The 27207-nt window shown below is 53.9% G+C and overlaps 2 protein-coding genes across 2 annotated transcripts in view; both read right to left on the reverse strand.

Moving 5' to 3' along the window:
• Window positions 1-7: 7 nt before the first annotated feature.
• ogal (O-GlcNAcase like) lies at window positions 8-10798 on the reverse strand. Its single transcript, XM_060048265.1, has 17 exons — window positions 10464-10798; window positions 10050-10101; window positions 9866-9963; window positions 9402-9532; window positions 8110-8281; window positions 6982-7080; window positions 6498-6637; window positions 5920-6052; window positions 5716-5808; window positions 5384-5622; window positions 4437-4611; window positions 2831-2919; window positions 2292-2384; window positions 1862-1944; window positions 1646-1766; window positions 1043-1172; window positions 8-801 (listed from the first exon to the last, which is right to left on the reverse strand). The coding sequence occupies exons 1-17, from the start codon at window positions 10510-10512 to the stop codon at window positions 665-667; spliced, it is 2034 nt and encodes a 677-aa protein (XP_059904248.1). The 5' UTR covers window positions 10513-10798; the 3' UTR covers window positions 8-664.
• Window positions 10799-11349: 551 nt separating this feature from the next.
• The window catches only part of LOC132454211 (basic proline-rich protein-like), a 16355-nt gene continuing 497 nt past the window's right edge, over window positions 11350-27207 (reverse strand). Inside the window, 12 exon segments of the mRNA XM_060047431.1 lie at window positions 11350-11805; window positions 12824-12975; window positions 13319-13440; window positions 13527-13800; window positions 21531-22242; window positions 23713-23820; window positions 24981-25034; window positions 25120-25912; window positions 25986-26351; window positions 26412-26492; window positions 26905-26976; window positions 26978-27094. Coding sequence (XP_059903414.1) covers window positions 11714-11805; window positions 12824-12975; window positions 13319-13440; window positions 13527-13800; window positions 21531-22242; window positions 23713-23820; window positions 24981-25034; window positions 25120-25912; window positions 25986-26351; window positions 26412-26492; window positions 26905-26976; window positions 26978-27094 — 2943 coding nt within the window. The 3' untranslated portion in view covers window positions 11350-11713.

A 27207-nucleotide genomic window follows, 5' to 3' on the forward strand; every position in this document is an offset into this window, starting at 1 on the left:
GTCCAAATACAAGCCAATGCTTTTTATTCATCCAACAATAATCCCAGACTCAAACACTTTGACTGCAGTGATTCCTGATTCCTTTTCACCACTCAGTCAGATCATCGCTGATGTGTTTACCAGCTTAGTGTTTAGATCATCATCATCTAAATCATCTAACCCTGAGCGCTAGACTCAGTGCTATCATCTAACCCCTGAGAGCTAGACACTGGTTCACAGGGCAGTCCCCACTGCCATCATCTGACCCAGTGGTACTCAAACCATCTCTACTAGTGTACCCCCTCTAAGATACTTTTTCAGCTGAGCACCCCCTTCCCCGGCACGAAACATTTGAGAGAAAATAAAATGAACATAGAGCATCCTATTTGGCTGTGTAAACATGAACATTAAAGGGCTGCAAATACTCACAATTAAGTGAGGAACATGGGCCTGCGATCCATACATCTGCTTATCCCTCCCCACAAAAGAGGCACAACGCCAGGGGAGGGCCAGAGCATGTCCAGGTGAATCCCATTCAAATATCTTCTTCCTGAAACTGACGACTTTAAAAAAAATATATATAATAATTCTGAGTACCCCCTGCAGTACCCCTGCAGTACCCCTAGGGGTACGCAGACCCCCATTTGGGAACCACTGCTCTAAACCCTGAGCGCTAGCCACTGGTTCACAGGGCCGTCCCCAGTGCGATCACTTCCTGCGGGGCTCCAGCCAATGGGAGGGTCTTGAAGGAGCCCAGTTTGGTGTAGAAGTCGAGCATCCTGCGGTCGTTGGGTCTCAGCTCGCAGAACGCCCCTCTGGACCCTGGGGGGGGGGGAGGGACCGCCAGCTCGTTAGAACTCCTCACTGATTAATGGCTCCCCCTCCTGCTCCTCCTCCTTCTCCCCCTCCCCCTCCCCCTCCCCCTCCCCTCTCCCCCTCCTGCTCCACCCCCCTCTCCCTCTCCCCCTCCCCCTCCTGCTCCACCCCCCTCTCCCATTCACCAGCTCGTTAGAACTCATCCCTGATTAACTGCATTCATCTTTTTTGAAGAGACAAAACTCACCACAGCTTTTGATGGACGAGAGCAGGCAACCAATCATACGCGTGGCAGGGGCGGGGTCAGTGACCCTGGGCAGCAGCTGCATGGTGATCAGTGACGGGTAAACCGCGGAGAGGGAATCCCACAGCGCCCTCTGCAGGTAGGAGGCAGAAACACAAGTCATGTGCAGCCCAGTGATTCCTCATGACACATTTACATTTAGCAGAATCTTTTATCCAAAGCAATCGCTTGGTTTACCCATTCTCCATATGCAACAACGATGGCTAGGATAAGATGATACACGATGCTAGGTACTGCTCTATTAATAAGTACAAGGACGCACAACATACATTAAGGGTGTACATTAAATGGAGGACGTACAACATACATAAGTGTGTACATTAAGGGCCAGGGCGCACAACATACAATAAGTGCGTAGGGGGGGGGGGGGGGGGGGGGGGGGGGGGCTATGCAGAGTCCAGGTGAACTCTGAACAGGTGAGTCTCAAGTCTCTTGAGGGAGCTGGTGAGCGACTGCGGTCCTGACGTCAGCAGGGAGCACGTTCCCCCACCGCGGCCCTGAACAGAGGAGACGCCAGAACCCCCGCGCCCTGTAAGGCCCGCCCACCTGGGTGTTGGGCGGGGCGTGGCTGGCGTCAGGGAGTCCCAGGGCGTAGCCACACAGCCCCTCCTCGTCCTCCAGAACCAGCGCGCACGGGCCGGAGGCCAGGGGCCCGCCGGAGAACAGGCTGGGAGGAGGAGAGGATGGGAGGGCTATCAGAAGGTTGCAGGGGAATCTTGAGGTGGACACACACACACACTGTACACACACACACACACCTACCCATCACTCATCTGGGGTTGAAGTGTCGTGGCCCCTCCCCCTTCCTCTCGTTGCATCTCCTTGAAGATCCGCTGGACCGTGACCTAGAGCATGGGTCGGAACCTTCACCATCACAGCAGACAGGTCCCTCCCACCAAATAAAATCTATCAGGAGCCACAAGACCTAATCCAGCCCTAAAATGAACATTAAACGTTTTATATATAGTTATGCTACATATTTAAGAACCAAGTTCTTAGCATTTATGAAATGTGTGGGTGTAGGATGTGATGTTTAAAAATGTGTTGACAAAATATGAAAATACTTTATTACTACTTTATTATACTATTTTAGTGTCATGGTATCAATTTGATCTCCAAAATAAGAGGAGTTCCCTTGAAACACCTCTTATCCCTTAACCCCCCCCCCCCCTGCTCCTCTTAGCCCCCCTACCGTGTCGTCCGGGCGCAGCGGCCGGACTGTGTACACCGCCGTCCTCGGGGGGGTTCTGAAGAGGTCCCGGTTCCCGTGGCAGGGGAGCATCCTCTGGGAACAGGAACGAGGACCAAGTGAGTGAGAGGTCTCTGGACCAACCTCTACTGCCTAGTACAGGGGTGTCCAAACTCCGGCCCGCGGGCCAAGTGCGGCCCATGATCCATATTTAATTGGCCCGCAGCAAATTAAAAAAATATGCTGGAACATGGAATTATGTTGTCCTAAGCCTTAGGACAACCAATCATCATCCATGATCTGAATGTGGGTACACCTTGACCTTCTGACATGAGGTCTGTGTAGGGCTAGGGTAGAGGGTGCCATTAGCCCTCGATCCATTGCAGCGTGTCCTCCCCCCTCTCCCCCATTCCTCCCCTCTATGTCTAATTCACTGTCTTCAGGATAATTCAAACAAGAAACCATACTATGTAATAAAGGAACTACGGAAAACCGATAGAAGTACCGTAACCCGCTCCACTTAGAGGCTGAATCACAGTTACCTGGATCTCTCCAGAGAGCCCGCCACGGAACCCCCAGGGCTCCGGGTCGAGGTTCAGGACCTGGGCAGAGGGACGGGCCCCACGCCCCCCTGTGGGACCACAGACACGTCAGGAAATGTCAACATGTACCAGCTCGAACCGCTAGTGACACCACAAGTGAGTTGTTTCTAGAAACAACTCTAGAACCCTAGAAACAACACTAGGTGTTCTCTGTTCTCATCACTCTCCTCTCTGTTCTCCTCATGGCTCTCCTCTCTCTGTTCTCATCGCTCTCCTCTCTGTTCTCCTCATCAATGTCCTCTCTGTTCTCCTCATGGCTCTCCTCTCTCTGTTCTCCTCATCACTCTCCTCTCTGTTCTCCTCATCGCTCTCCTCTCTCTGTTCTCATCACTCCTCTCTCTGTTCTCCTCATCACTCTCCTCTCTGTTCTCATCACTCTCCTCTCTGTTCTCCTCATCACTCTGTTCTCTCTGTTCTCATCGCTCTCCTCTCTCTGTTCTCCTCATCGCTCTCCTCTCTCTGTTCTCATCGCTCTCCTCTCTCTGTTCTCCTCATCACTCTCCTCTCTGTTCTCCTCATCGCTCTCCTCTCTCTGTTCTCATCACTCTCCTCTCTCTGTTCTCCTCATCACTCTCCTCTCTGTTCTCCTCATCGCTCTCCTCTCTCTGTTCTCATCACTCTCCTCTCTCTGTTCTCCTCATCACTCTCCTCTCTCTGTTCTCATCACTCTCCTCTCTCTGTTCTCATCACTCTCCTCTCTCTGTTCTCATCGCTCTCCTCTCTGTTCTCATCGCTCTCCTCTCTGTTTCCTCACGCTAACCAGCGTGTAGAGTTACGCTACACAGAGTGTAGAGTTACGCTACACAGAACTACAGAAACAGCTCCAGAAACATCTCTAGGAGAAGTGCTCCGCAGGCCTGCGTTGCCCCGTTGCCCCTCTTGCCCTCTCTTGCTTAGCGCCTTGATGTGGGCGCGGGCCAGGCCCACTCACTCGCCCCGTTGCCCCTCTTGCCCCTGTTAGCCCTCTTTCCCCCTCTTGCCCCTGTTGCCCCTCTTGCCTAGCGCCTTGATGTGGGCGCGGGCCAGGCCCACTCACTCACCCCTCTTGCCCTCTCTTGCCCCAGCTTGCCCCTCTTGCCTCCCTCTTGCCCCTCTTGCCTAGCGCCTTGATGTGGGCGCGGGCCAGGCCCACTCACTCGCCCCGTTGCCCCTCTTGCCCCCTCTTGCCCCTGTTGCCCCTCTTGCCCCCCGTTGCCCCTCTTGCCCTCTCTTGCCCCCTCTTGCCCCCTCTTGCCTCTCTTGCCCCTGTTGCCCCTCTTGCCTAGCGCCTTGATGTGGGCGCGGGCCAGGCCCACTCACTCGCCCCTCTTGCCCCCTCTTGCCCCCTCTTGCCCTCTCTTGCCCCTGTTGCCCCTCTTGCCTAGCGCCTTGATGTGGGCGCGGGCCAGGCCCACTCACTCGCCCCGTTGCCCCTCTTGCCCCCTGTTGCTCCTCTTGCCCCCTGTTGCCCCTCTTGCCTAGCGCCTTGATGTGGGCACGGGCCAAGCCCACTCACTCGCCCCTCTTGCCCCCTCTTGACCCCAGTTGCCCCTCTTGCCCCTCTTGCCTAGCGTCTTGATGTGGGCGCGGGCCAGGCCCACTCCGCTCTTGATGTCACAGATGTAGTCGTAGAGGTCGTAGAGGATGCGGCGGTTGGGCGCGTTGGACAGGCGGGTGAACATCTGCACCACCGCCTCGCACATCTGGTCAAAGGCCTGCGCCTGGGAGTGCCACTCGGCGCTCTGGAGAACAGAGAGGAGAAGGAGGAGGAGAACAGAGAGGAGAACGATGAGAAGGATGAGGAGAACACAGGAGAACAGAGAGGAGAGTGATGAGGAGAACACAGGAGAACAGGGAGGAGAGTGATGAGGAGAACACAGGCGAACAGAGAGGAGAACGGTGAGGAGAACAGAGAGGAGAACAGAGGAGAAGGGTGAGGAGAACAGAGAGGAGAACAGAGAGGAGAGTGATGAGGAGAACACAGGAGAACAGGGAGGAGAGTGATGAGGAGAACACAGGCGAACAGAGAGGAGAACGGTGAGGAGAACAGAGAGGAGAACGATGAGGAGAACAGAGGAGAAGGGTGAGGAGAACAGAGAGGAGAACAGAGAGGAGAGTGATGAGGAGAACACAGGAGAACAGGGAGGAGAGTGATGAGGAGAACACAGGCGAACAGAGAGGAGAACGGTGAGGAGAACAGAGAGGAGAGTGATGAGGAGAACGATGAGGAGAAAAGAGCAGAGAACAGAGAGGAGAAAAGAGCAGAGAACAGAGGAGAGCGATGAGAACAGAGGAGAACGATGAGGAGAACAGAGAGGAGAACAGAGAGGAGAACACAGGAGAAAAGAGGAGAACAGAGAGGAGAATGATGAGGAGAACGGAGAGGAGAGTGATGAGGAGAACAGAGAGGAGAGTGATGAGGAGAACAGAGAGGAGAGCGATGAGGAGAACAGAGAGAGGAGAGTGATGAGGAGAAGGAGGAAGGAGGATCTCAGTCTCAGGTGTGAGGATCACCTGGTCGTTGTCGGCGGCGGCGGCCGTGCTGTGGGCCCTCAGCCAGTCCAGCTGCTGCAGCATGCTCCTGGCCCTTGGGCCGTACTCGTAGGGCAGGTAGAAGAGCTCTGACAGCAGGTTGAGGTCAGCCAGGGTCAGGGGCTCCGCGGTGTACAGGGGGTGGTCCCCCGGCCCCGGGACATAGACGCCCACGTCCGTCTGCATGGCCTCCTCGTCCGGAGAGCCCTTCTTCTGAGGACCTGGACGGGGTTCAAGGGTCAGGGGAACGCCGTGAACCCCTGAACCAGCTCAGTGCAGCTCTGTGTGGTAGTTAAGGTTAGGACTGCTCGTACCTCCTGGTTGGTCGGGGTTCAGGAACACCTGCAGCCAGTCGGTCAGGGCCAGGCTGAGGGCCTTCTGGGGACTGTAGCTCTGATCCTCCTCACCTGGGGTCACAGAAGGTCGCAGGGTAATCATTTGTATGATTTTACCATCTCCAGCCCTGAGCGAGTCAGTTTGTGTGTAGTAACATTGAGCAGCAGATGTTTGTGACTCACCCGTGTCCCCGGCGCTCGGCACGCTCCGACACCAGGTGGCCAGCGTGTGGATGGCCACAAAGTTGGGGTGGAACTCACAGTTGGGATTAGTGAGGACCCCCCTTAGCTTTGGAATCAGCGCAGATGGACGGTCCTGGGAAAAGAGGTATCTGTTGATTATGGGCTTTCAACTCTAGAAAAGCTCTGGAAACAACTCTAGAAACAACCCAGTAATCAACTCTAGAAACAACTCTAGGATTAACTCTAGAAACCACTCTAGAAAACAGCTCTAGAACAGCCAGGGGAACAGCCTCTAGTACCTTAACGGGCCCCAAGAACAGCCTCCAGTACCTTAAAGGGCCCCAGGAACAGCCTCCAGTACCTTAAAGGGCCCCAGGAACAGCCTCCAGTACCTTAAAGGGCCCCAGGAACAGCCTCCAGTACCTTAAAGGGCCCCAGGAACAGCCTCCAGTACCTTAAAGGGCCCCAGGAACAGCCTCCAGTACCTTAAAGGGCCCCAGGAACAGCCTCCAGTACCTTAAAGGGCCCCAGGAACAGCCTCCAGTACCTTAAAGGGCCCCAGGAACAGCCTCCAGTACCTTAAAGGGCCCCAGGAACAGCCTCTGGGGGTCGTAGTCGTTGGCGTGGATGTTGTCCCAGATGACCGGCGCCCTCTTCAGGACGGAGGTCACCTCATCGATGGACTCCACGGAGATGACGTGGGACACGACTTTGGGACCTGGAGACCCACACAGCAAGGGGTCACATGAGGGAGAGGGTGAGGGAGTGAAATAGGGCCCTGGACTTCAGGGGTCTGTATGAGTGAGCGACAGTGAGTTCCGGGGTTTCCTATGAATGAGTGAGCGAGAGTGAGTTCCGGGGTTCCATATGAATGAGTCAGTGAGAGTGAGTTCCGGGGTTCCATATGAATGAGTGAGTGAGAGAGTGAGTTCCAGGGTTCCATATGAATGAGTGAGTGAGTGAGTTCCGGGGTTTCCTATGAATGAGTGAGTGAGAGAGTGTGAGTGAGTTCCGGGGTTCCATATGAGCGAGTGAGTCGGGGGTCCCGGCCCCCCTCCTCACCGGTCCAGAGCACGTCGATGCCGGGCAGCAGCCCCCCCCCCACGGTGAGCAGGTAGGCGGACTGGGAGACGCTGGGGGTGCAGAACGCAGCGCAGTAATCTGGAGGGGGAGGAACAGGGCGGGGTCAGCTACCTGGAGAGGAGGGTCCCGTCCTACGCTGGAGGCTGAGCGGATGGCGTTCGCTCATTATATAACTTTTAATTTTCAGACCAAAACGATATGAATTCAACAATAGTGAATCCTAACATACAGGCAAAAATCATCAATTAAATAATAGTGAATCATTACATACAGGCCAAAATAATATAAATTAAGATATCCATAGTTTTAAGTTTTATGATTTAGTAAAGTAAATCTTTAAAATATATCTCCAACTAAAACATGTGAAACTATTATGCTCCTGGATGCATTCATTAGAACAACATAAAAAAATCCAACGGCCAATCGAAGATAAGATAAGATAACAAATGTATCTTATCTTAGACTGAGCGTTTGAGTTCTTTTTATTGTTTATTGATTTTGAATCCGTTCAATGTCCTAAGTTTGTTATTTAGCGACACTTTTGTCGACAGCGACTGCTCTAAGTAGCCTCACCTGTCCGATTCTGATTGGACTCTGGGGCTGGTGAGGCTGCACACCTGTTACACATTAAGTACTCTGTGTGCAACAGGTTAAGGCAGCCGCCTCCACACACACTCAGGGAGCGCTCTCCTGGTGAGAGCCTGTCACACCAGGCCGTGTAGCGCTAGCAAACCTGAACGGTGAACCGGCTGTTCCACATTCCCCCGGACTCCCATGTCTGCAGGAGCCCAGCAGAAGGCCCCGGGGGATGTAGTCAGGGGCTATGTTACATGAAACATGCTAGATGCAGGTGGGTAGGGGTTGGGGTATATTGCTGAAGGGCTACAGGTAGGTTGCAGTCCTCGGGGATTCAAACCCCACAGCCAATACGGCCCCCACCACCTAACTCGATATGCTAGGTGACCATAGTAACCACTCTAGAAACAAATCTAGATCCAGCCATAGACCATAGAAACCACTTTAGAAACAAATCTAGAAACAACCATAGAAACAACTCTATTAACCACTCTAGGAACGAGGCTGATGTCCATCCATCACGAGGCTGACCTGTGGGGCAGAAGAGGAAGGTGTGGGGCTGCCCCAGGTGCAGGTACACCTGGTTGGTGACGGCCACCTGGGCGTGGGCGAAGGAGCTGAAGGCCTCGCGGTCCGCCGGACACATCTCCGCCTCGATGTCGTCGAACAGCAGCGAGAAGGACCTGCAGCCAAAGCCCTGAACCTAGGGGCCACAAGACGCGTTACTGAAGGACCTGCAGCCAAAGCCCTGAACCTAGGGGCCACAAGACGCGTTACTGAAGGACCTGCAGCCAAAGCCCTGAACCTAGGGGCCACAAGACGCGTTACTGAAGGACCTGCAGCCAAAGCCCTGAACCTAGGGGCCACAAGACGCGTTACTGAAGGACCTGCAGCCAAAGCCCTGAACCTAGGGGCCACAAGACGCGTTACTGAAGGACCTGCAGCCAAAGCCCTGAACCTAGGGGCCACAAGACGCGTTACTGAAGGACCTGCAGCCAAAGCCCTGAACCTAGGGGCCACAAGACGCGTTACTGAAGGACCTGCGCCTGGGGGCCACGGGAGACTGAAGCGACTGGGAGCCGCTACTGACGGTAAGAGGACTGCATTTACACAGCGCTGTCCTACCCAGCGGCCGCTCAAAGCGCTTTACAATACTGCCTCACATTCACCCATTCACCCACTCATTCACCCCCCGACGGCGGAGTCAGCCCCGCAGGGCGACAGCCAGCTGGTCAGGAGCAGTCAGGTTGAGGCGTCTCGCTCAGGGACACCTCGACACTCAGCTAGGAGGAGCCGGGGATCGAACCAGCGACCTCCAGGTTACCAGACGACCCGCTCTACCTCCTGAGCCCCACGCCGCCGACATGTGTTCTTCACACGCTTGTATTTTTATATTGCACTGTAGTGCTCCATTACTCCTATTCTGTTGGCACTTAATGTACACACTTATTGTATGTTGTAGTCCTTGCACTTATAGTTGGTATTTGTACTCAGCATTTTGTAGCACCTTATCCTAGCTTTCTTTGTTGTGTGTGGGGAATGTTAACCTAGTTAACCTAGTGATGGTTAGTGCTCGGCACTTGGCTCCATGAACATCCTTACTGTACCGACAGCGATATATTGTTTCTCTTTCTTCTGACCAATGGACTTATTGTAAGTCGCTTTGTGTAAAAGCATCTGCTAAATGTGGATGTATTCAGTGATATGATGAAGGCCTTCCCTGGAGATCTGATCGCACCCTCGCGGATCACCCCAGTCCCGTCCCAGGGAGGTCCTGTTTATCTGCTCTTCTCTAGGGACCTGCGCCCACGCCCGGCCTGTACCTGGTCCAGCTTCCTCTGCAGGGCGGAGACCTCCTTGGGGTTGGAGAAGGTGATGTCCAGGCCGGGGGAGAGGGCGTAGATGAACTCCACATCGTGCTGATGGGCGGCGGAGATCAACGCCTTCAGTTGCTCTGGAACAACCAGGGAGGAAACAACTCGGAGGTGAGGTCAAGTGTGAGCATTTAGCATCTTTAAACTGATCTGTAGGACACTGTGTCGTGGTGCTGAGATGATGATTAAAGAATGAATCACAATCGCAAAAAGTGCAATATCAATAGGGTGAAATGTAAATCATTATAGTAGATAAGGTGTGTGTGTGTGTGTGTGTGTGTGTGTGTGTGTGTGTGTGTGTGTGTGTGTGTGTGTGTGTGTGTGTGTGTGTGTGTGTGTGTGTGTGTGTGTGTGTGTGTGTGTGTGTGTGTGTGTGTGTGTGTGTGTGTGTGTGTGTGTGTGTGCGCCCCTACCTCCTTCCTCAGCAGAGTACAGGTCCCTCCAGTACATGCGGTGTTTGTAGTCGTCCTTGGGGGCGTACAGGTAGGTGTTCAACCCCCAGGTCTGCTCCCTAAAAACACATAAAGCTTTCTTATTCACGTATTCTAAATCTGGCGCTACTGTTTTGCAAAAAGGAGAATAAAAATGCGTTATTACCTTTTGAAAAGTTGTGTTCTTTGCTCCATAGTCCATGGTCGCCCATAGAAGCCTTTGGCAAGAAAATATTACAATCATAATGTGGGACCGTTTCATACGGAAGAGGTTTCGGGCCAGACGTGATTATTGAGAGTGAGTTCTGACTTTAAACTCGGACTGAGAAAGTGTTTTGATTTTTTTTATGTTAGTATTCTGATTTTAAACTCGGAATTAAGAGATTAGTATTCTGACAGTATTCTGACTATGTTATCAGAACACAAAATAATTACCATATGTCCCCAATCCCCTTCCGTAGTTTCATGAGGTTGTTTACGTTTACATTTTAAGTGATTTCATAAAATGTGCAATAAATATGTCCCCGAAAACCCCGCGGAGCTTTCATGACAATACGAAGATAAAGATCTACACCCTTACCTTCCACCACCCCGCTGATGAACCTCTGGGGGGCACCTGTCCCGAACATCCTGACGCTAGATTAACCCGATTTGGAGACTCTTCCACTGCACGGATGGTCGCACGTCAGTCAACACTACACTTCACACTCCTGTGGTTCTGTCTCTTTGTGTGTTAAGTGATCCTCCTAACATCTGCGCGGGTCGATATCACGCATTAGGTAAATTGCATAGTGACTTTTTTTGTGGATATTGGCAGAGGACCAGTGCAATACACATTTTTACAATGCCTGAGGTTCATGAGGCTGAAGTCCGGACCCACCGTGGATGTCAAGTCTACACGATCAGAACGTCAGTTGACTGCCGGGTTAGGGATTTAAAGATACAGGATATATTTATTCATTAGAATCACACACTTTATAAATATATATAATATATTTAGATATGTCCTCAATGCGTTTCATACGTCTACCATTGTATTCATAGCCTTGCACTTAATTAATGAATAAACCTAAATAATTGGCTAATCGTTTTAATAGCTTTTAGTTGCAATAATGCAACCAATTGCAATCGCATAATGCAACTGCTTTAAAGCAGTTGCCATATGACTACTTTTATACTACTTCTATACCTTGTTACCGCTCCCAGTTCCAAAGTCTGGAATCCCTGCTTATCTGCCCTTTGAGAGATGAAGACCCCATATAAAAGATGCAGAGATTACTGCTATAATCTGGCTTTACTGTCGCTGTGTAAAACCGCGATAACAGAATCCAACATGCACCGCTATTACCACCGTTACGGGCCGCGTTGAGCACGTTACCGCGGTGCTTTCCAACAATGAATCAACTACTGATGATTACCTTTTTCTTTTTCCAATTGAGACGATCAATTATAAAAGTGCAAACAAGTAACTTTGTAAACCTTTGTTTAATTGTGATAAAAAAATCGTTTCATAATACAATTCTGTCAATCATATCTCCGGGTAATTTATTTATCTCCTAACATAAAACCGGATAAACATTTCAAAGTTAACCCCGCCCACTTCTTCCCTCCCCGCCCATATATAACAATATATTACAACGTAAAAATATTAACAAAAAGACAAGAACGTCAAAACAAACACAAACGGTTCGAACTCCATAGTGCTAACAGTATGTATATATCCTCATAGTACGTAGTATCAGTACTCCATAGTATGTATATATCCTCAGAGTATGTAGCCTGAAGCTCCGGTCCGTGGCTCCGGTCCCTAGCTCATGGCCCCCGGGTCTTCTAGCTCTCCGCCCCCTTCTGGGCCTGCTTCAGTAGCGAATCAAAGTCCAGGTCTTCAAACCGGCCTCCAGCTTCATCGTCTTTGGTTGAGTCTGGGGAGGAAACCAACCAGTTAAAGGGGAGGAAGCCAACCAGTTAAAGGGGAGGAAGCCAACCAGTTAAAGGGGAGGAAGCCAACCAGTTAAAGGGGAGGAAGCCAACCAGTTAAAGGGGAGGAAGTCAACCAGTTAAAGGGTGATCTCATGCTTTAGACTCCCCCTTTCCTTCAGACCGTTATGACGTCTGTTACATGTTTTACGTCTGCTAAGACAGAAACATCTCAATCCTCCCCAGGGGGCGTACCCCCCCCCCCCCCCCCACCAAGGACCCCCCTCGTGTCAGGTCCCCCCTCGTGTCGGGACCCCCCCCTCGTGTCAGGACCCCCCTCGTGTCAGGTCCCCCCTCGTGTCAGGCCCCCCCTCGTGTCAGGCCCCCCCTCGTGTCAGGCCCCCCCTCGTGTCAGGCCCCCCCTCGTGTCGGGGGCCCCCCCTCGTGTCGGGGGCCCCCCCTCGTGTCAGGCCCCCCCTCGTGTCGGGGGCCCCCCCTCGTGTCAGGCCCCCCCTCGTGTCAGGACCCCCTCGTGTCAGGACCCCCTCGTGTCAGGACCCCCTCGTGTCGGGGGCCCCCCCTCGTGTCGGGGGCCCCCCCTCGTGTCGGGGGCCCCCCCTCGTGTCAGGCCCCCCCTCGTGTCGGGGGCCCCCCCTCGTGTCGGGGGCCCCCCCTCGTGTCGGGGGCCCCCCCTCGTGTCAGGCCCCCCCTCGTGTCAGGCCCCCCCTCGTGTCAGGCCCCCCCTCGTGTCGGGGCTCCCCCCCTCGTGTCGGGGCTCCCCCCCTCGTGTCGGGGCTCCCCCCCTCGTGTCGGGGCTCCCCCCCTCGTGTCGGGGCCCCCCCTCGTGTCAGGCCCCCCCTCGTGTCGGGGGCCCCCCCTCGTGTCAGGACCCCCCTCGTGTCGGGGGACCCCCCTCGTGTCGGGGGGCCCCCCTCGTGTCGGGGCTCCCCCCCTCGTGTCGGGACCCCCCCCTCGTGTCGGGGGCCCCCCCTCGTGACGGGGTCACGGCTCCGCGCCCCTCACCCAGGTCAGCGTAGTCAGACTTGCAGAACTGGCGCCGGCCGCCGAAGCAGAGGTCGAAGGGTCGCTCGTCCGGCCGCCGCAGCTTGCCGCCGTTCTCGATGGCGGCGAAGGCGTCCTCCATGTGGAGGAACGTCACGAAGCCGTAGCTGTCGCTATGGGAACCGGGCAGAGAGAGGTTGGGGTCAACCGGTGAAGTCCAGAAGAACGTGAATCAAAGACGACCGAGTGTTGAAGGGGCGGCGCCGCGCCTCCGATCAGCCGCTTTAGTGACATCACAAGGGGGCGTGTCCACCTCTGAGGTGTGACGGATGGATCGGCGACGTTGGCTACGGTGCACTGGGTAGGCCGCAGACCGATCTATCCAGCGTACGCCTCGGTGGACACGCCCCCTTGTGATGTCACTAAAACACAGTACAGGGCAGCTCTCGAAGGCCTTGTACGGGCTGACCCCCCCCCCTCCCACGGGACGTCCCCCTCCACCCGGGGGGTCCTCACCTCCGCTCCCTGAAGTGCAGCGAGACGCCCTCCACGTCCCCGATCAGGGAGAAGCGCTCGCGCAGCTCGTCGTGGGTCATGGTTCTCCGGATGCGCCCCACGTACACCACCCGGCGCTCGTCCTGCGGGAGGAGCCAGGGGGCGGGGTTAGAGCCTGAACCCCAGAGGTACCGCCAGCGGCCCGCCCAATCAGAGGAGCCGTACTCACGATGGCCTTGAGCTTGTGGAGCCTGGTCTCCCGGCGGCGCTGGAGCCGACGCGCCTCCCTGCTCCTGCTGTACACCTCCGCCCCCCAGCGCCTCCGGTGGCTCCGGGGGGACCGGGACCGGGACCGGGACCGGGACCAGGACCGGGACCAGGACCGGGACCGGGAGCCACTGGAGCGCGAGCGGGAGACGGTGAAGTGGTACCGCCGGCGGGGGGAGCGGGAACCGGAGCTCGACGAGGAACCGGAGCTCGACGAGGAACGCTGAGGACAGAACCTGAAGAGAAGCGACCGGAGGGACGGTGAGAGGATGAGGACGACGCAGTGGAGCACACGTACAGATGTTCCCATTAATAAGCAGTGGAGCACACGTACAGATGTTCCCATTAATAAGCAGTGGAGCACACGTACAGATGTTCCCATTAATAAGCAGTGGAGCACACGTACAGATGTTCCCATTAATAAGCAGTGGAGCACACGTACAGATGTTCCCATTAATAAGCAGTGGAGCACACGTACAGATGTTCCCATTAATAAGCAGTGGAGCACACGTACAGATGTTCCCATTAATAAGCAGTGGAGCACACGTACAGATGTTCCCATTAATAAGCAGTGGAGCACACGTACAGATGTTCCCATTAATAAGCAGTGGAGCACACGTACAGATGTTCCCATTAATAAGCAGTGGAGCACACGTACAGATGTTCCCATTAATAAGCAGTGGAGCACACGTACAGATGTTCCCATCAATAAGCAGTGGAGCACACGTGCAGATGTTCCCATTAATAAGCAGTGGAGCACACGTACAGATGTTCCCATTAATAAGCAGTGGAGCACACGTACAGATGTTCCCATTAATATTCTGCTTCCCGATACAGATTCCGATTCCTGAATGTGAGTATCGGCCGGTACCGAGTTTGTTCCGATACAGCGTCTAGCATTGTAACTCCTAACAGCCCTTCACTTCACTGACTGTTTTTCAGAACTAGATCATTTACATTTATAATAATACTTTTGTATTCTGCATAAGCATCCATGTCTGTCCGACTTGGTAGCTCTAACGCACGTAGGTCGGAGACCACGCGTTTCCTCCTCCGAGCGTAAACGGACGCAGCGTAACACCGAGTGTTTGATGTTCTCTGGGTAGGAAAGGAGTCACAGGATCGGATCGGATCGGCACGAAGAATTGAGCTCTCGCCGATAATCAATACTGCATTTTAGCAGTCTGAGGAGTTACAGGGACTGGTATCGATATTGTGACGGTTCCCTGTATGTTGTGTCTTTCATTTGTTTCTAGGACTGGGGAGCAGAGACCTAGGCCTACTCAATTGGTCATTAGGAGTGATTGGCGTGCACCTGGGCCCGGGTGCCAACGCCCTATAAGAGTCTGCTTCCCCAGTCCTTCCCTCTCTGTTCTTTTCAGCTCCACATCCATGCACACCTTTCAACACTTATGTTAAAACAACACACACACCTATAATCCACTCATGCATACACACTCCACACTACAGACTTACTGACTTCCACATCCCATACTTTTATTATAAGTTGAGCACTTGGATTGGTTTGGTTTGATTAAATACTTATTTTGATTGGGAAACTGTTGTCTCCTGTCTTTTTGTTGTGTAGCCTGGCGCCTCTAGGCCAGGTGCGTAACAAAGTGGGGGCTCGTCCAATAAGTTGTTTGTACAGTGAGTTTGGAGCGTCAATTTAGTCTCACTCCTGTATTGGATTTGTGAATGGAGTGACGTCAGTTGGGAATCTTTCCGGGAGGTTCCGTCGTTCCATTGTTTGGTCAACAGTCCGGTGAGTAGACAAAGCAATGTTACAGGCTTGTTATTCAGACTTTGGGGAGATGCAGTTAATTGTTATGAGTTGAATTCATCTGTTTAAATTTGAGTTAATTTGATTAGGTTTGGTTATTTCAGTACAGTACGGTAGCTGTTTGGTTCATTTTGTGCGGTTGGAGACTTGTTTATTTCTGGTAGTTGTGCAGCTAAGTAAACGTCATTTGGGACGCCAACAGTTGCCTGGCTGGTTGTTTATTTTATTTTTTTTGTATTTGTTTGATACGAGTGTCCCCGGTAGGTGCGCTTAGCTGCCTGGGTAAAATAGCTCGTTGGTTTAGGCCGGGGGGTGGCTAGGTGCGTCAGGTGCGGCAGTAGCGAGAAGTTCGTACTGAATATCTCGACTCGGGGGCACGGCTAAGGGGGGCATGCGGGTCGCCAGTTATTGGTTGCCTTTCCTCCCCTTTGGTATGAGCTAGGCCTTTGCGGTGGCCTTCAGTGCGTAGAAATCCTCCGCAACCGGCACACGAAGAGGGTGGAGTTAGCTGGGGTTTATATAGGCTAGGGGGACACTTGTATTGTATTTAGTTTGTTTGGTTTGCCAGCTAGGAGGCTCTTAAAGCGCACAATACCCAGGATGGTGTCAGTGGATGACGTTGTTCAGTCTCCCTCGGTGGAGCTCTTAAATCAATGCACCAAAGACCAATTGCTGAACGTTGCAGATCGTTTTGGGTTGAAAATTGAAGCTAGTGATAGAAGGTTAAAGGAGACATTGTTGGAAGTTTTGAAAAGAGAGCTATGTGGTATAGCGGTTTCAACTGAGGAACGGGATAAGAAAGAGGAGGCGTCTCTTTCTCCCGCAGTAGGTGCCGCAATGGAGGTGCCTTCACCAGCAGCTATGTCAGGGTTGACGTTCGACCAACAAAAAGAATTAATCATTTTGCAAGCGAAATTAAAAACTGATCAGGAACAACTTAGGCTAGATAGTGAGTATGCTATTGAAAAAATGAAACAGCAGACAGAACTGGCTAAGTTGCAGGTAGAGCAAAATAGATTGGACTTGATAGGGGATGGTAAGATTTCAGCGGCTGCACCATTGTTTTCAGAACCAGCAGAACGGTCTGCAGGGGGGTTTGACATTAGTGGCAATCTACGTCTGGTGCCCAAGTTTTCCGAACGTGATCCTGAGGCATTCTTTGCCATGTTTGAGAGGGTGGCAGATGTGCGTAAATGGCCTGACTCGGCGCGCACATTGATGCTGCAGTGCGTCTTAACAGGCAGGGCGCAAGAGGTTTTTTCAGCTATGAATGCGGCTGACAGTCAAGAGTATGCCCGTGTTAAGGCGGTGGTACTGAAGTCGTACGAGCTCGTTCCTGAGGCGTACAGGCAGCGGTTTAGATTTTGGAAGAAACATGACAGACAAAGTCATTTGGAGTTTGCACGTGATTTGACGACGAGCTTTAACCGCTGGTGTAACGCCTCGGAGGTGGAAGATTTCGAAGGCTTACAAGATTTGATGATTTTGGAGCAGTTCAAAGATTCTGTTCCAGCTCGTGTGGCAACATATATCAGTGAGCAGAAAGCACGCAACGCAGCAGATGCGGCGGCGCTCGCAGATGACTTTGTCTTAACGCACCGTGGAGAGTTTAGAGCGGGCGGTGGCAATTATGTTGCTGCCAGTGAGTCGCATGGCCGATTTAATAAACCTCTGCCTGTCGATTCCAGAGCTAACGCCAACAGTAGGGATGTGCGTGACTCGGGGAAGGTTTGCCATCACTGTAACAAATGGGGGCACTGGAAAAAAGATTGCTTCTTGTTAAATTCCCCTAAGGCAGGTCATTGGGAACCAAAAGGGGTTGCTACGGCAGCTCCAGTTCGTCCGGTGTCCACTTGTGTTACACCTACCTTCGGTTCAAATGAGGATACATCGGTTGTAGCTCTGAGTTCTTACCGTCCATTTATCATGCAGGGGACTGTGTCTTTGGTGCAGGGTGGGGAAGAAGTACCGGTAACTATTTTGAGGGACACTGGGGCTTTTGATTCATTCATTCAAGCTGGTGTTCTCCCGTTGACTAATGTTTCTGACACTGGTGATAAGGTTCCTATCCGGGGCATAGACATGAATATTTTGTTGGTTCCCTTGCATAATGTTGTCCTAAAATGTGAACTGTTCCAGGGAGAAGCAAAGCTCGCTGTGCGCCCAGCACTGCCTATTCCGGGTGTGACGCTGATCCTGGGCAACGACCTAGTGGGTGCTAAGGTCTGGGCTGGGGTCCCGCCGCCGCCGGCAGTGGTGACCTCTGTTCCCTTGGTAACGGAGGAAGCTGATGAATGTGAGCATGACTTCCCAGAGGTGTTTACAGCGTGTGCGGTGACCCGTGCAATGGCTAAGTTAAAAGAGAAATCTCATTTAAATGATTCAAGTAAGACAAAAGTATCTGAAAAGTTTTCGATACCTCTTTCTGATTTTCCATTGTCCATAACCCGTTCAGATCTGGTTGCGGAACAGCAGGCTGATGCCTATCTGAAGGAGATATTTCCATTGGTACGGCCAGAGGAGGAGCTGTTTGACAGTGCTTGTGGGTATTTTCTGCAGGACTCATTGTTGGTGAGAAAATGGCTGTCACATAAAGGAAGGTTTTTGGGTGAACCAGTGTTCCAAATTGTGTTGCCAGAGAAACTTCGCCAGTCAGTGTTAAAAGTAGCACATAATGAATCTGGACATGCTGGTGTGAGAAAAACTTACGATAGACTACTTAGGCATTTCTTTTGGCCTCGTATGAAGAGAGATGTGTCGGCATTCATCAAAACTTGTCATACATGCCAGTTAACTGACAAGCCTAATCAAAAGTTGAAACCAGCACCATTGTATCCCATTCCGGCCATTAGCCAGCCGTTTGAACATTTGATAATAGACTGTGTAGGTCCTCTACCTCCTTCAAAATCTGGAGCGGTGTATTTGTTAACAGTAATGTGCCAGGCAACTCGCTATCCGGCTGCGTATCCTCTGCGTACTATTACCACTAGGTCAGTTGTGCGTGCCCTTTCTCAATTTATTTCTATTTTTGGGATTCCTAAGGTCATCCAATCTGATAAGGGATCCAATTTCTGTTCTCATATGTTTTCCCAGGTTCTGAAGCAGTTGCGTGTGCACCACAATCAAAGCTCTGCATACCATGCACAGAGTCAGGGGGCTTTGGAACGATTTCACCAAACGCTAAAGGCTATCTTGCGCGCCTACTGCACAGAGCTGGGAAAAGATTGGGAAGAGGGTCTGCCTTGGCTGATGCTTGCGGCTAGAGAGGTAACACAGGAGAGCACAGGGTTCAGTCCAAATGAGTTGGTTTTTGCTCATACAGTAAGAGGTCCTTTGGCTGCACTGTCGGGCGATTGGATAGAGGCACAGCCTCCAAAGAATTTGATTGATTATGTTAATGGTTTCCGCCATCGGCTTTATACAGCTGGGTTGTTGGCTAAGGAAAACTTGGCATCAGTTCAGGATAAAATGAAACGGTTGTATGACACTAAAACAGAGCTCAGGGTGTTTAGCCCTGGAGACCAGGTGTTGGCTTTACTTCCTATTGTTACTTCACCCTTTCAGGCAAAATTCTCAGGTCCACATACTGTAGTAAAGCAGATCTCGGAGCAAAATTACATTATCTCAACACCTAAACGTAGGAAACCAACCCAACTTTGCCATGTGAACTTGCTTAAACCTTATTATTCATGCACTTCAGAGACGCTTGTGTTGTGTGGGCAGCCAGAGGTTGGCTTGGCTCATGCAGTTTGCATGGCAGTTCCGGTCTTGTCTCCCAGTCAGGAGGTAGAAGAAGATGGGTTGGGTACACCAGATCCAGCGTTGGTGCATGGTCGTGTTAAAAATTCAGAGGCGCTTGCATGCCTCGATACACTGTTGTCTCATTTACCTGCAACCGGCCGGAGGGAACTGGCGGCATTAATCCAGGAGTTTCCATGCTTATTTGGTGATACACCGAGTTGTACTCAGTTGATCGAACATGACATTGACATTGGTGATGCGAAACCAATAAAACAGAGGTTTTACAGGGTAAATGCAGATAAACGTAATTATTTGGAAGCCGAGGTTGATTACATGTTAAAAAATGGCATTGCAGAGCCATGCGCATCCAGTTGGGCTTCACCTTGTATTTTGGTTCCCAAGCCAGACGGTACGTTTCGTTTTTGTTCTGATTTTCGTAAAGTGAATAATGTCACTAAACCTGACTCTTTTCCACTTCCCAGAATGGAAGATTGTATTGATCAGGTGGGCTCTGCAAAGTTCGTGAGTAAATTTGATCTATTGAAGGGATACTGGCAGGTACCTCTGTCAGCACGAGCACGTGAGATTGCCGCTTTCATAACACCTAATGGTCTTTATTCTTACAACGTCATGCCGTTCGGACTTCGCAATGCACCTGCTACATTTCAGCGGCTGATGAATCGAGTGGTTTGGGATATGCCAGGGTGTGCAGTGTATTTGGACGATGTCGTAATTTATTCGGACAACTGGAAGATTCACTTGGAACGCATTCGGGAACTGTTCGATCGCTTGAGGGGGGCTGGGCTCACGGTCAATCTTGCAAAGTGTGAGTTTGCGAGGGCGACTGTGACCTACCTCGGTCGGGTGGTTGGACAGGGCCAAGTGTGTCCTGTGGATGCCAAAGTTCAGGCAGTGGCGAAATATCCAGTTCCAACGACAAAGAAAGAACTCATGCGTTACCTTGGTCTGATAGGTTACTATCGTAGTTTCTGTCGGAATTTTTCGACAGTTGTGGTGCCTCTCACTAACCTGCTGAAGGCTAAGGAACAGTTTGTCTGGTCATCCGCTTGCCAAGAAGCATTTGAGCAGGCTAAGAAGCTCTTGTGTGCTGCTCCGGTTCTTGCAGCTCCCCGTTTAGACAGGCCATTCACAGTCTACACTGATGCTAGTCATGTGGGGGCGGGGGCCGTTCTAATGCAAGAGGACAACCTGGGCATAGATAAACCTGTTAGCTTCTATTCTAAGAAATTCAACTCTTACCAGCTAAATTACTCTGTCATTGAAAAGGAAGCATTGGCTTTGATTTTAGCTCTGCAACATTTTGATGTTTATGTTGGCGGTAGTACCCCCCTGGTTATTTATACAGACCATAACCCTCTGACTTTTTTACATTCTTTGCAGTGTCCAAACCAGAGATTGATAAGATGGTCACTGTTCCTGCAATCCTATGCCCTGGACATTCGTCATGTTAAAGGGGCGGAGAACGTGGTGGCCGATGCGCTGTCACGGGCTCCTCATGACTGAGGTCCGGTCTCCGTTGGTCCTTTTTGCCTCTGTCTGTCTTGCACCCCTTAAAGTGCTTCCGTGGTACCGGTTGCTGGGGTGAAGGCCTGTGACAGTGGGCAGGCGGCCATTGGAGTAGAGGTTGGGTATGACAGGGAGTAGATAGTATATATTTATCTAAGGTTAAATGGGTTGCCGGTGATCCCTTTGGGACTCCGTCTTTATGGGGGGGGGTGTGACGGTTCCCTGTATGTTGTGTCTTTCATTTGTTTCTAGGACTGGGGAGCAGAGACCTAGGCCTACTCAATTGGTCATTAGGAGTGATTGGCGTGCACCTGGGCCCGGGTGCCAACGCCCTATAAGAGTCTGCTTCCCCAGTCCTTCCCTCTCTGTTCTTTTCAGCTCCACATCCATGCACACCTTTCAACACTTATGTTAAAACAACACACACACCTATAATCCACTCATGCATACACACTCCACACTACAGACTTACTGACTTCCACATCCCATACTTTTATTATAAGTTGAGCACTTGGATTGGTTTGGTTTGATTAAATACTTATTTTGATTGGGAAACTGTTGTCTCCTGTCTTTTTGTTGTGTAGCCTGGCGCCTCTAGGCCAGGTGCGTAACAATATCAAACTACTATAACCAGAAGAGGAGGAGGGGGGGAGGGGGGAGAGGGGGAGGGTGAGGGGGGGAGAGGAGGGTGAGGAGGGGGGGAGGGTGAGGGGGGGAGGGGAGGGTGAGGAGGGGGGGGGGGGAGGGGGGGAGAGGAGGGTGAGGAGGGGGGGAGGGAGGGGAGAGGAGGGGAGGGGGGGAGTGAGGGGAGAGGGGGAGAGGAGAGGAGGAGGAGGGGGGAGGGAGGGGAGGAGGTTGAGGAGAGAGGGGAGGGTGAGGAGGGAGTGAGGAGGGGGTGAGGGAGGGGGAGGGTACCTCTTCCTCTTGGGAGACGGGCTGCCCGAGCTGCCGGAGGAGGAGGAGGAGGAGGGTGAAGACGACGACTCCGACGAGGAGGAGGCAGAGTTGGATCCCGAGTCGGAGCGCCGGGACTTGCGGTACCTCCGGGCCGCCTGCCGCTCCCGGCCTCTCCGCGGGGGGCTGGGGGGCGGCGCCGCAAACACGCACTGCGGCCCCCTGTCCGTCACCGCGGCGGGGGCGGGGCCACGGCCCGGCTCCGCCCCCCCGGAGAGAGACGGCGTGGGCTCCGCGGGCGGCGGCGTGTCCAGGGGGCCCTCAGGGGCCCCCTGGCTCCTGGGGGGACGGACGGCCTGGCAGGACGGCCCGGGGTGGGAGGTCACCGCAGGGGGGGTCGAGGGGTCCCGCGCCCGACGGTCCTGGGGGGCGCAGTAGTCGTGGTCGGACGACACGTGGGAGCAGGCCGGGGGTCCGGGCTTGGGGGGGCTCAGGGTCTTCTTGGGGGGCAGCGGCTGGGGGGCGATGATCAGGATGGCGCGGGACGCCGGGGCCTTCGCCCTGAGGGCCGGCCTCCTCTGAGCGGACGACAGGGGGGGCTTCCGCTGCTGCCTGGCCTGGGACGGGTCCGGGGCTCCGGGAACGCCGCCGGGAACGCCGCTGGGAACGCCGTCGGGAACGCCGTGGGACGGGACGGGAGGGCTTGTGGCTTGCGGGGCGTGGTGGTTCCGGTCTGCGGGGGCGGAGACGTTAGGGGTCAGAGCAACACTCAACAATAACAACTAGTTTAGAACCACCCCTGGACTAGTTTAGAACCACCCCTGGACTAGTTTAGAACCACCCCTGGACTAGTTTAGAACCACCCCTGGACTAGTTTAGAACCACCCCTGGACTAGTTTAGAACCACCCCTGGACTAGTTTAGAACCACCCCTGGACTAGTTTAGAACCACCCCTGGACTAGTTTAGAACCACCCCTGGACTAGTTTAGAACCACCCCTGGACTAGTTTAGAATCACCCCTGGACTAGTTTAGAACCACCCCTGGACTAGTTTAGAACCACCCCTGGACTAGTTTAGAACCACCCCTGGACTAGTTTAGAATCACCCCTGGACTAGTTTAGAACCACACCTAAAATAGTTTAGAACCACACTTAAACTGGATTAGAACCACTTAGACAAGTTTAGAACTAGTTTAGAACCTTGCATTTATACTAGGGCCCGACCGATATTGATTTTTGAGTGCCGATGCCGATTATTTTCAGAGAAAAATTACGATTACGATTTAATCGGCCGATTTAAAAAAAAAAAAAAAAAAAAAAAAAAAAAAAACAAAAAAAAAAACAAACATAAAACGTAGTTTTTGATACCTTAAATATACTTTAAACACTTTTGACGAATATGTGAATTGAATGCAGAACCTTTGAGTGTTTTAGAATACATTTACAGTCAAAAATGAGTGTAATGTAAAATGTAAAATAAATAACTAACTCCCAATGTGCTGCGCTCGTGAGCAGTGACTAACACGTGCGTGCTGAGCAGTATGGTCTCACCGTTAGAGTCTACAGTATAACAAATTAACATGGCCTGGGACCTAAAGAAAAACAGGCACAACATGCTCAAACAACGCGTCTTGTGTACATTGGTGAGGTGAGCGCGCAGCTGCCTGAGCGAGCGTGCTTTCATGTTGTACGGTAAAATTCAATCTCCTCTTTTTTACTCCAGCTAAAGTTGTTAGTTAGCAGGCGAGTAGGAGTGCAATCTGCAGGATACTAATCGCAATAACATTTATAAAAAAATAAATAAAAAAAAACGGTTGTAATCTGCGTCTTTTTGGCCGATGCCGATTATTTTCAAAAAGGCTATAATCGGCCGATTAAATCGGCAGGCCGATAAATCGGCAGGCCGATAAATCGGTCGGGCCCTAATTTATACCTTTACAATACTGCCTCACATTCACCCATTCATGCACATCCCCACCCCGACGGCGGAGTCGGCCCCGCAGGGCGACAGCCAGCTGGTCAGGAGCAGTCAGGGTGAGGCGTCTCGCTCAGGGACACCTCCACACTCCGCTAGGAGGAGCCGGGGATCGAACCAGCGACCTTCAGGTTACCAGCCGACCCGCTCTGCCTCCTGAGCCTCACGCCGCCCCCTGCCCAGCGCCTAATGCCAGCGATAGGACGAGGCGGCCCCCCCCTCCACTCACCCGCTGGGCTGCTCCCACAGCTCTCTGCAGAGGAGCCAGCCTGCAGAGAGCTGCGCTCTTCAGAACCGTTCCCTGGAGAGCCCTGCAGCTGCCCCAGGTTCACCTTGGCTGAGGAGGAACAGGAACAGACACCACGGGGTGAGCCTCAAGGGACCAGAGAGCTGGCTGGCTGAACATGTTAGAGAGCGGCAGGAAACAGCGTTTCTTTATCTAGCTTCCTCGACTGTAGCACAACGAGAGGGGCTCTTTCCTAGTAGGTCCATGAACAACCATGAGTTTAATGTCTAACGAAATGGTTGATTTGAAGCTATTTATTTCAGTGCTGCTTCTACACTAATGGTAGCAGCGCTACCATTAGTGTAGCACTTCTATTTTTGACGCGAGCCGTTGCTGAACCGCGTCAATTTCAACAGAGCAGATCGAGCCGGGCAGGAAGTGAAAAAGTAAAAGCCATAGAGCATCCGGTCAATTTTTAAAATTAAACACAATACTCAGCTCCTGTAGCCTATCACAACTTCACATCAACATTATTACGTCATGACCGGTGGCACCAGGTCAGCAGTCAATCAATCAAAGGGTCTCAGAGTGTCGGCAGTGGACTCAGAATGGACGACGAGAGACTCATTGTCGAAGTTCAGCAACATAAAATAATTTATGAAATAAATCATCCTTTTTGCGCAAGGACAAAGCCTGGCATTTAATTGCAATCGTTTTGGGAGTGGAAGGTGAGTACATTAGGTTTAGGATTATCGCGTGATCTCGTGATCTCGCGTGAATACGGCTGGCTCGCAAGGCAGCGCTACGCTGCCGTAACGCGCCCGGTAGGAATGGACGCAGGGCAGAAGTCGCAGCCGTTCCCGACGTGATGGAATCCCGACGTGATGGCCCCCAGGAGCCTGTGAAGGCCCTGGGGGCCCCAGGAGCCTGTGAAGGCCCTGGGGCCCCCAGGAGTCTGTGAAGGCCCTGGGGGCCCCAGGAGTCTGTGAAGGCCCTGGGGCCCCCAGGAGCCTGTGACGGGCGGTTGGGGCCCCAGGAGCCTGTGAAGGCCCTGGGGGCCCCAGGAGTCTGTGAAGGCCCTGGGGGCCCCAGGAGTCTGTGAAGGCCCTGGGGCCCCCAGGAGCCTGTGACGGGCGGTTGGGGCCCCAGGAGTCTGAAGGCCCCAGGAGTCTGTGACGGGTGGTTGGGGCCCCAGGAGCCTGTGACGGGCGGTTGGGGCCCCAGGAGCCTGTGACCGCAGTGTGGCCCCCTCAGTCAGCGAGCCTACCCACCTTGCGTCTCCTCAAACTGCTCCAGGAGGCTGGTGAGGTCGGCCGCCTCGATCCCTGGAGCCGGACAGACAGACGGGTTAGAGGAGTAGCCACCACGACACCACGACACCACGTCACCACACAGAGGGAGGGGCCTCACCTGAGTCCCCCGGGGGGCGGGGCCCGCGGTGGGGCGGGGCCACAGCGCAGGTGGACCTGAGCGCGTCGAGGGGCTCGGGGGTCCCGGGTAAAGGCCGCGCCTCGGCGACGGGTCCGTGTGTGCTTTCTGTCGGCTCCGTCGCCTCTGGGGGGGGTGATGGGTGTGTGTGTGTCTGTGTGTGCGTCTGTGTGTGTGTCTGTGTGTGCGTCTGCTCCATCCTGGCCAGCTGCCGGCGGATCTCCTGGAGCAGGCCTCTGCTGGGGGGGGCCCCGGGGCCTGGCTCGGCTGGGGCCCCGGGGCCGGCGGGGGGCCGTGGGCGGGCGGCCGGCATGGGGAGGAGGACGGGGTTGGGGGGGTCGCTGCTCACGGGGGCCGTCCCGTCTGAACCCGGGCCCCCGGGGGCGGCCCCTCTGGGCTCAGGCCTGGGGCGCTTGGCTCTGCGGGGGAGGGCCCTGAGGGACGAGGACTGCCCCCCAGGGGGGCCGCGGGGCGTCTCCACGGCCCCCTGCAGACAGAGGAAGGGGGGCAGCCCCTGGGGGGTCTCAGACAGCAGGGGCCACCCCGGGGTGCTGTCGCCTGGCCTCTCCACCAGGGGGCGTCTGTCCTGCCGTAGCTGGCGGTACTGCTGCAGGCTGAGGGCCCTGGGTCTGACCGGGGGGAGCAGCCCGGCCGCCTGCACCCCCTCAGGGGGCGGCGGGGGGGGGGGCGGCGACCGGGGCGGCGCCGGCGTCTGCGGAGAGACACACCGGTCGCTCCGGCTCCTCCTCCCCCTCCCCCTCCCCCTCCTCCCCCTCCCCCTCCCCCTCCTCCTCCTCCTCTTCGTCGGGCTGGCCGATGCTGGCCACCAGCACGGGGCCAAAGCTCACCCTCTTCTTCTCCCGGGCCCCCGGGGGCCCGCTGCGGGTCACCAGCACGCCCTTAAGCCCCGCCTCGTCCGCGGCGGCGTCCGGCCGGGCGCCGCCCTCCTCCTCCTCCTCCTCCTCTTCGTCGTCCAGCAGGTCCACGTCCACCTCCTCGTCGCTGTCCTCCGACGGCCGCACGTACTTCAGGACCTCCCCCTGGGAGGGCAGGGCGGGGGGGCCGGGGGGGGGCCAGGCCCCCCCGTCCTCCTCCAGGTGCACCTGCAGGCAGTAGGGGTGCATGAGGCGCACGAGGCTGACCAGGGACAGCTCCACCTCCCGCTCCACCTCCCGCTCCGCCCGCAGCCGGAGGGAGGCCGTGCAGCGCAGCTCCTTGCGGTAGGGGGATCTGGGGGGGGCTGGGGCTCCACGGCGGCGGGGGGGGGTCGGGACCTCCTCCTCCTCCCCCTCCTCGCTCCTCTGGGTGAAGAGCAGCGTGGAGGAGCGGAGTTTAGGCTTCCGCAGCCGGCCGTCCTAGACCAGGGGAGACACGGCGACGGCGTTAGAGACACCAGAGGACTCAGGGTCACGTCTACCTTCAGGGCGTCACAGGCGCTTCACCAGAGAGACTTACAGTAAGAACAGTAAGACTTACAGTAAGAACACCAGGCAGAGGAAAGAGAAACACAACACATCCCTGTGGGTACAGTAAGGATGTTCATAGAACCAAGTGCCAAGCACTAACCATCACTAGGTTAACCCATTCCCCGTACACAACGCAGACAGCTAGGGTAAGACACTACACAACGCTAAGTACTGTTCCTAAGGGCCAGGACGTAGAACATACAGTGAGTGTGTAAGAGGGGTAGGGGGTGAGGGGGCGAGTGCAGGTGAGTCTTGAGTGTGTTGTGTGAAGAGGAGGATGAGCGGAGACGTGTCCACCCACCGACGAAGGGTTCCTGGCGCGCTGCTCGTTGAGGTACTCGGAGGCGGGCAGCGTGTCGAACGGCGACAGCGTGCCCGCCGTCGTCCTCCACGCTGTCCAGGATCTCGGTGAGCGCCGTCAGCAGAGAGGACTCGCTCTCCTCCTCCACGTCGATCTTATCCTGAAGGCAGGAATACCGACAATAAGTACTCTACTGAAACAGCGGGAATACCGTTGATAAGTACTTTACTGAAACAGCAGGAATACTGTTAATAAGTACTCTACTGAAACAGCAGGAATACCGTTGATAAGTACTTTACTGAA

Source organism: Gadus macrocephalus, chromosome 3 (assembly GCF_031168955.1).
Source record: "Gadus macrocephalus chromosome 3, ASM3116895v1".
In the NCBI taxonomy this organism is placed as follows: domain Eukaryota; kingdom Metazoa; phylum Chordata; class Actinopteri; order Gadiformes; family Gadidae; genus Gadus; species Gadus macrocephalus.

Bases quoted from the DNA above. Each gene is read 5' to 3' on its own strand.
- ogal (XM_060048265.1), bottom strand. From the start codon at position 10,512: ATGTTCGGGACAGGTGCCCCCCAGAGGTTCATCAGCGGGGTGGTGGAA. The intron at 8,282-9,401 runs GTACAGGCCGGG...TGTGGCCCCTAG, and splicing joins TGCAGAGGAAGCTGGACCAG to GTTCAGGGCTTTGGCTGCAG. The intron at 7,081-8,109 runs GTCAGCCTCGTG...CTCCCCCTCCAG, and splicing joins CTTCCTCTTCTGCCCCACAG to ATTACTGCGCTGCGTTCTGC.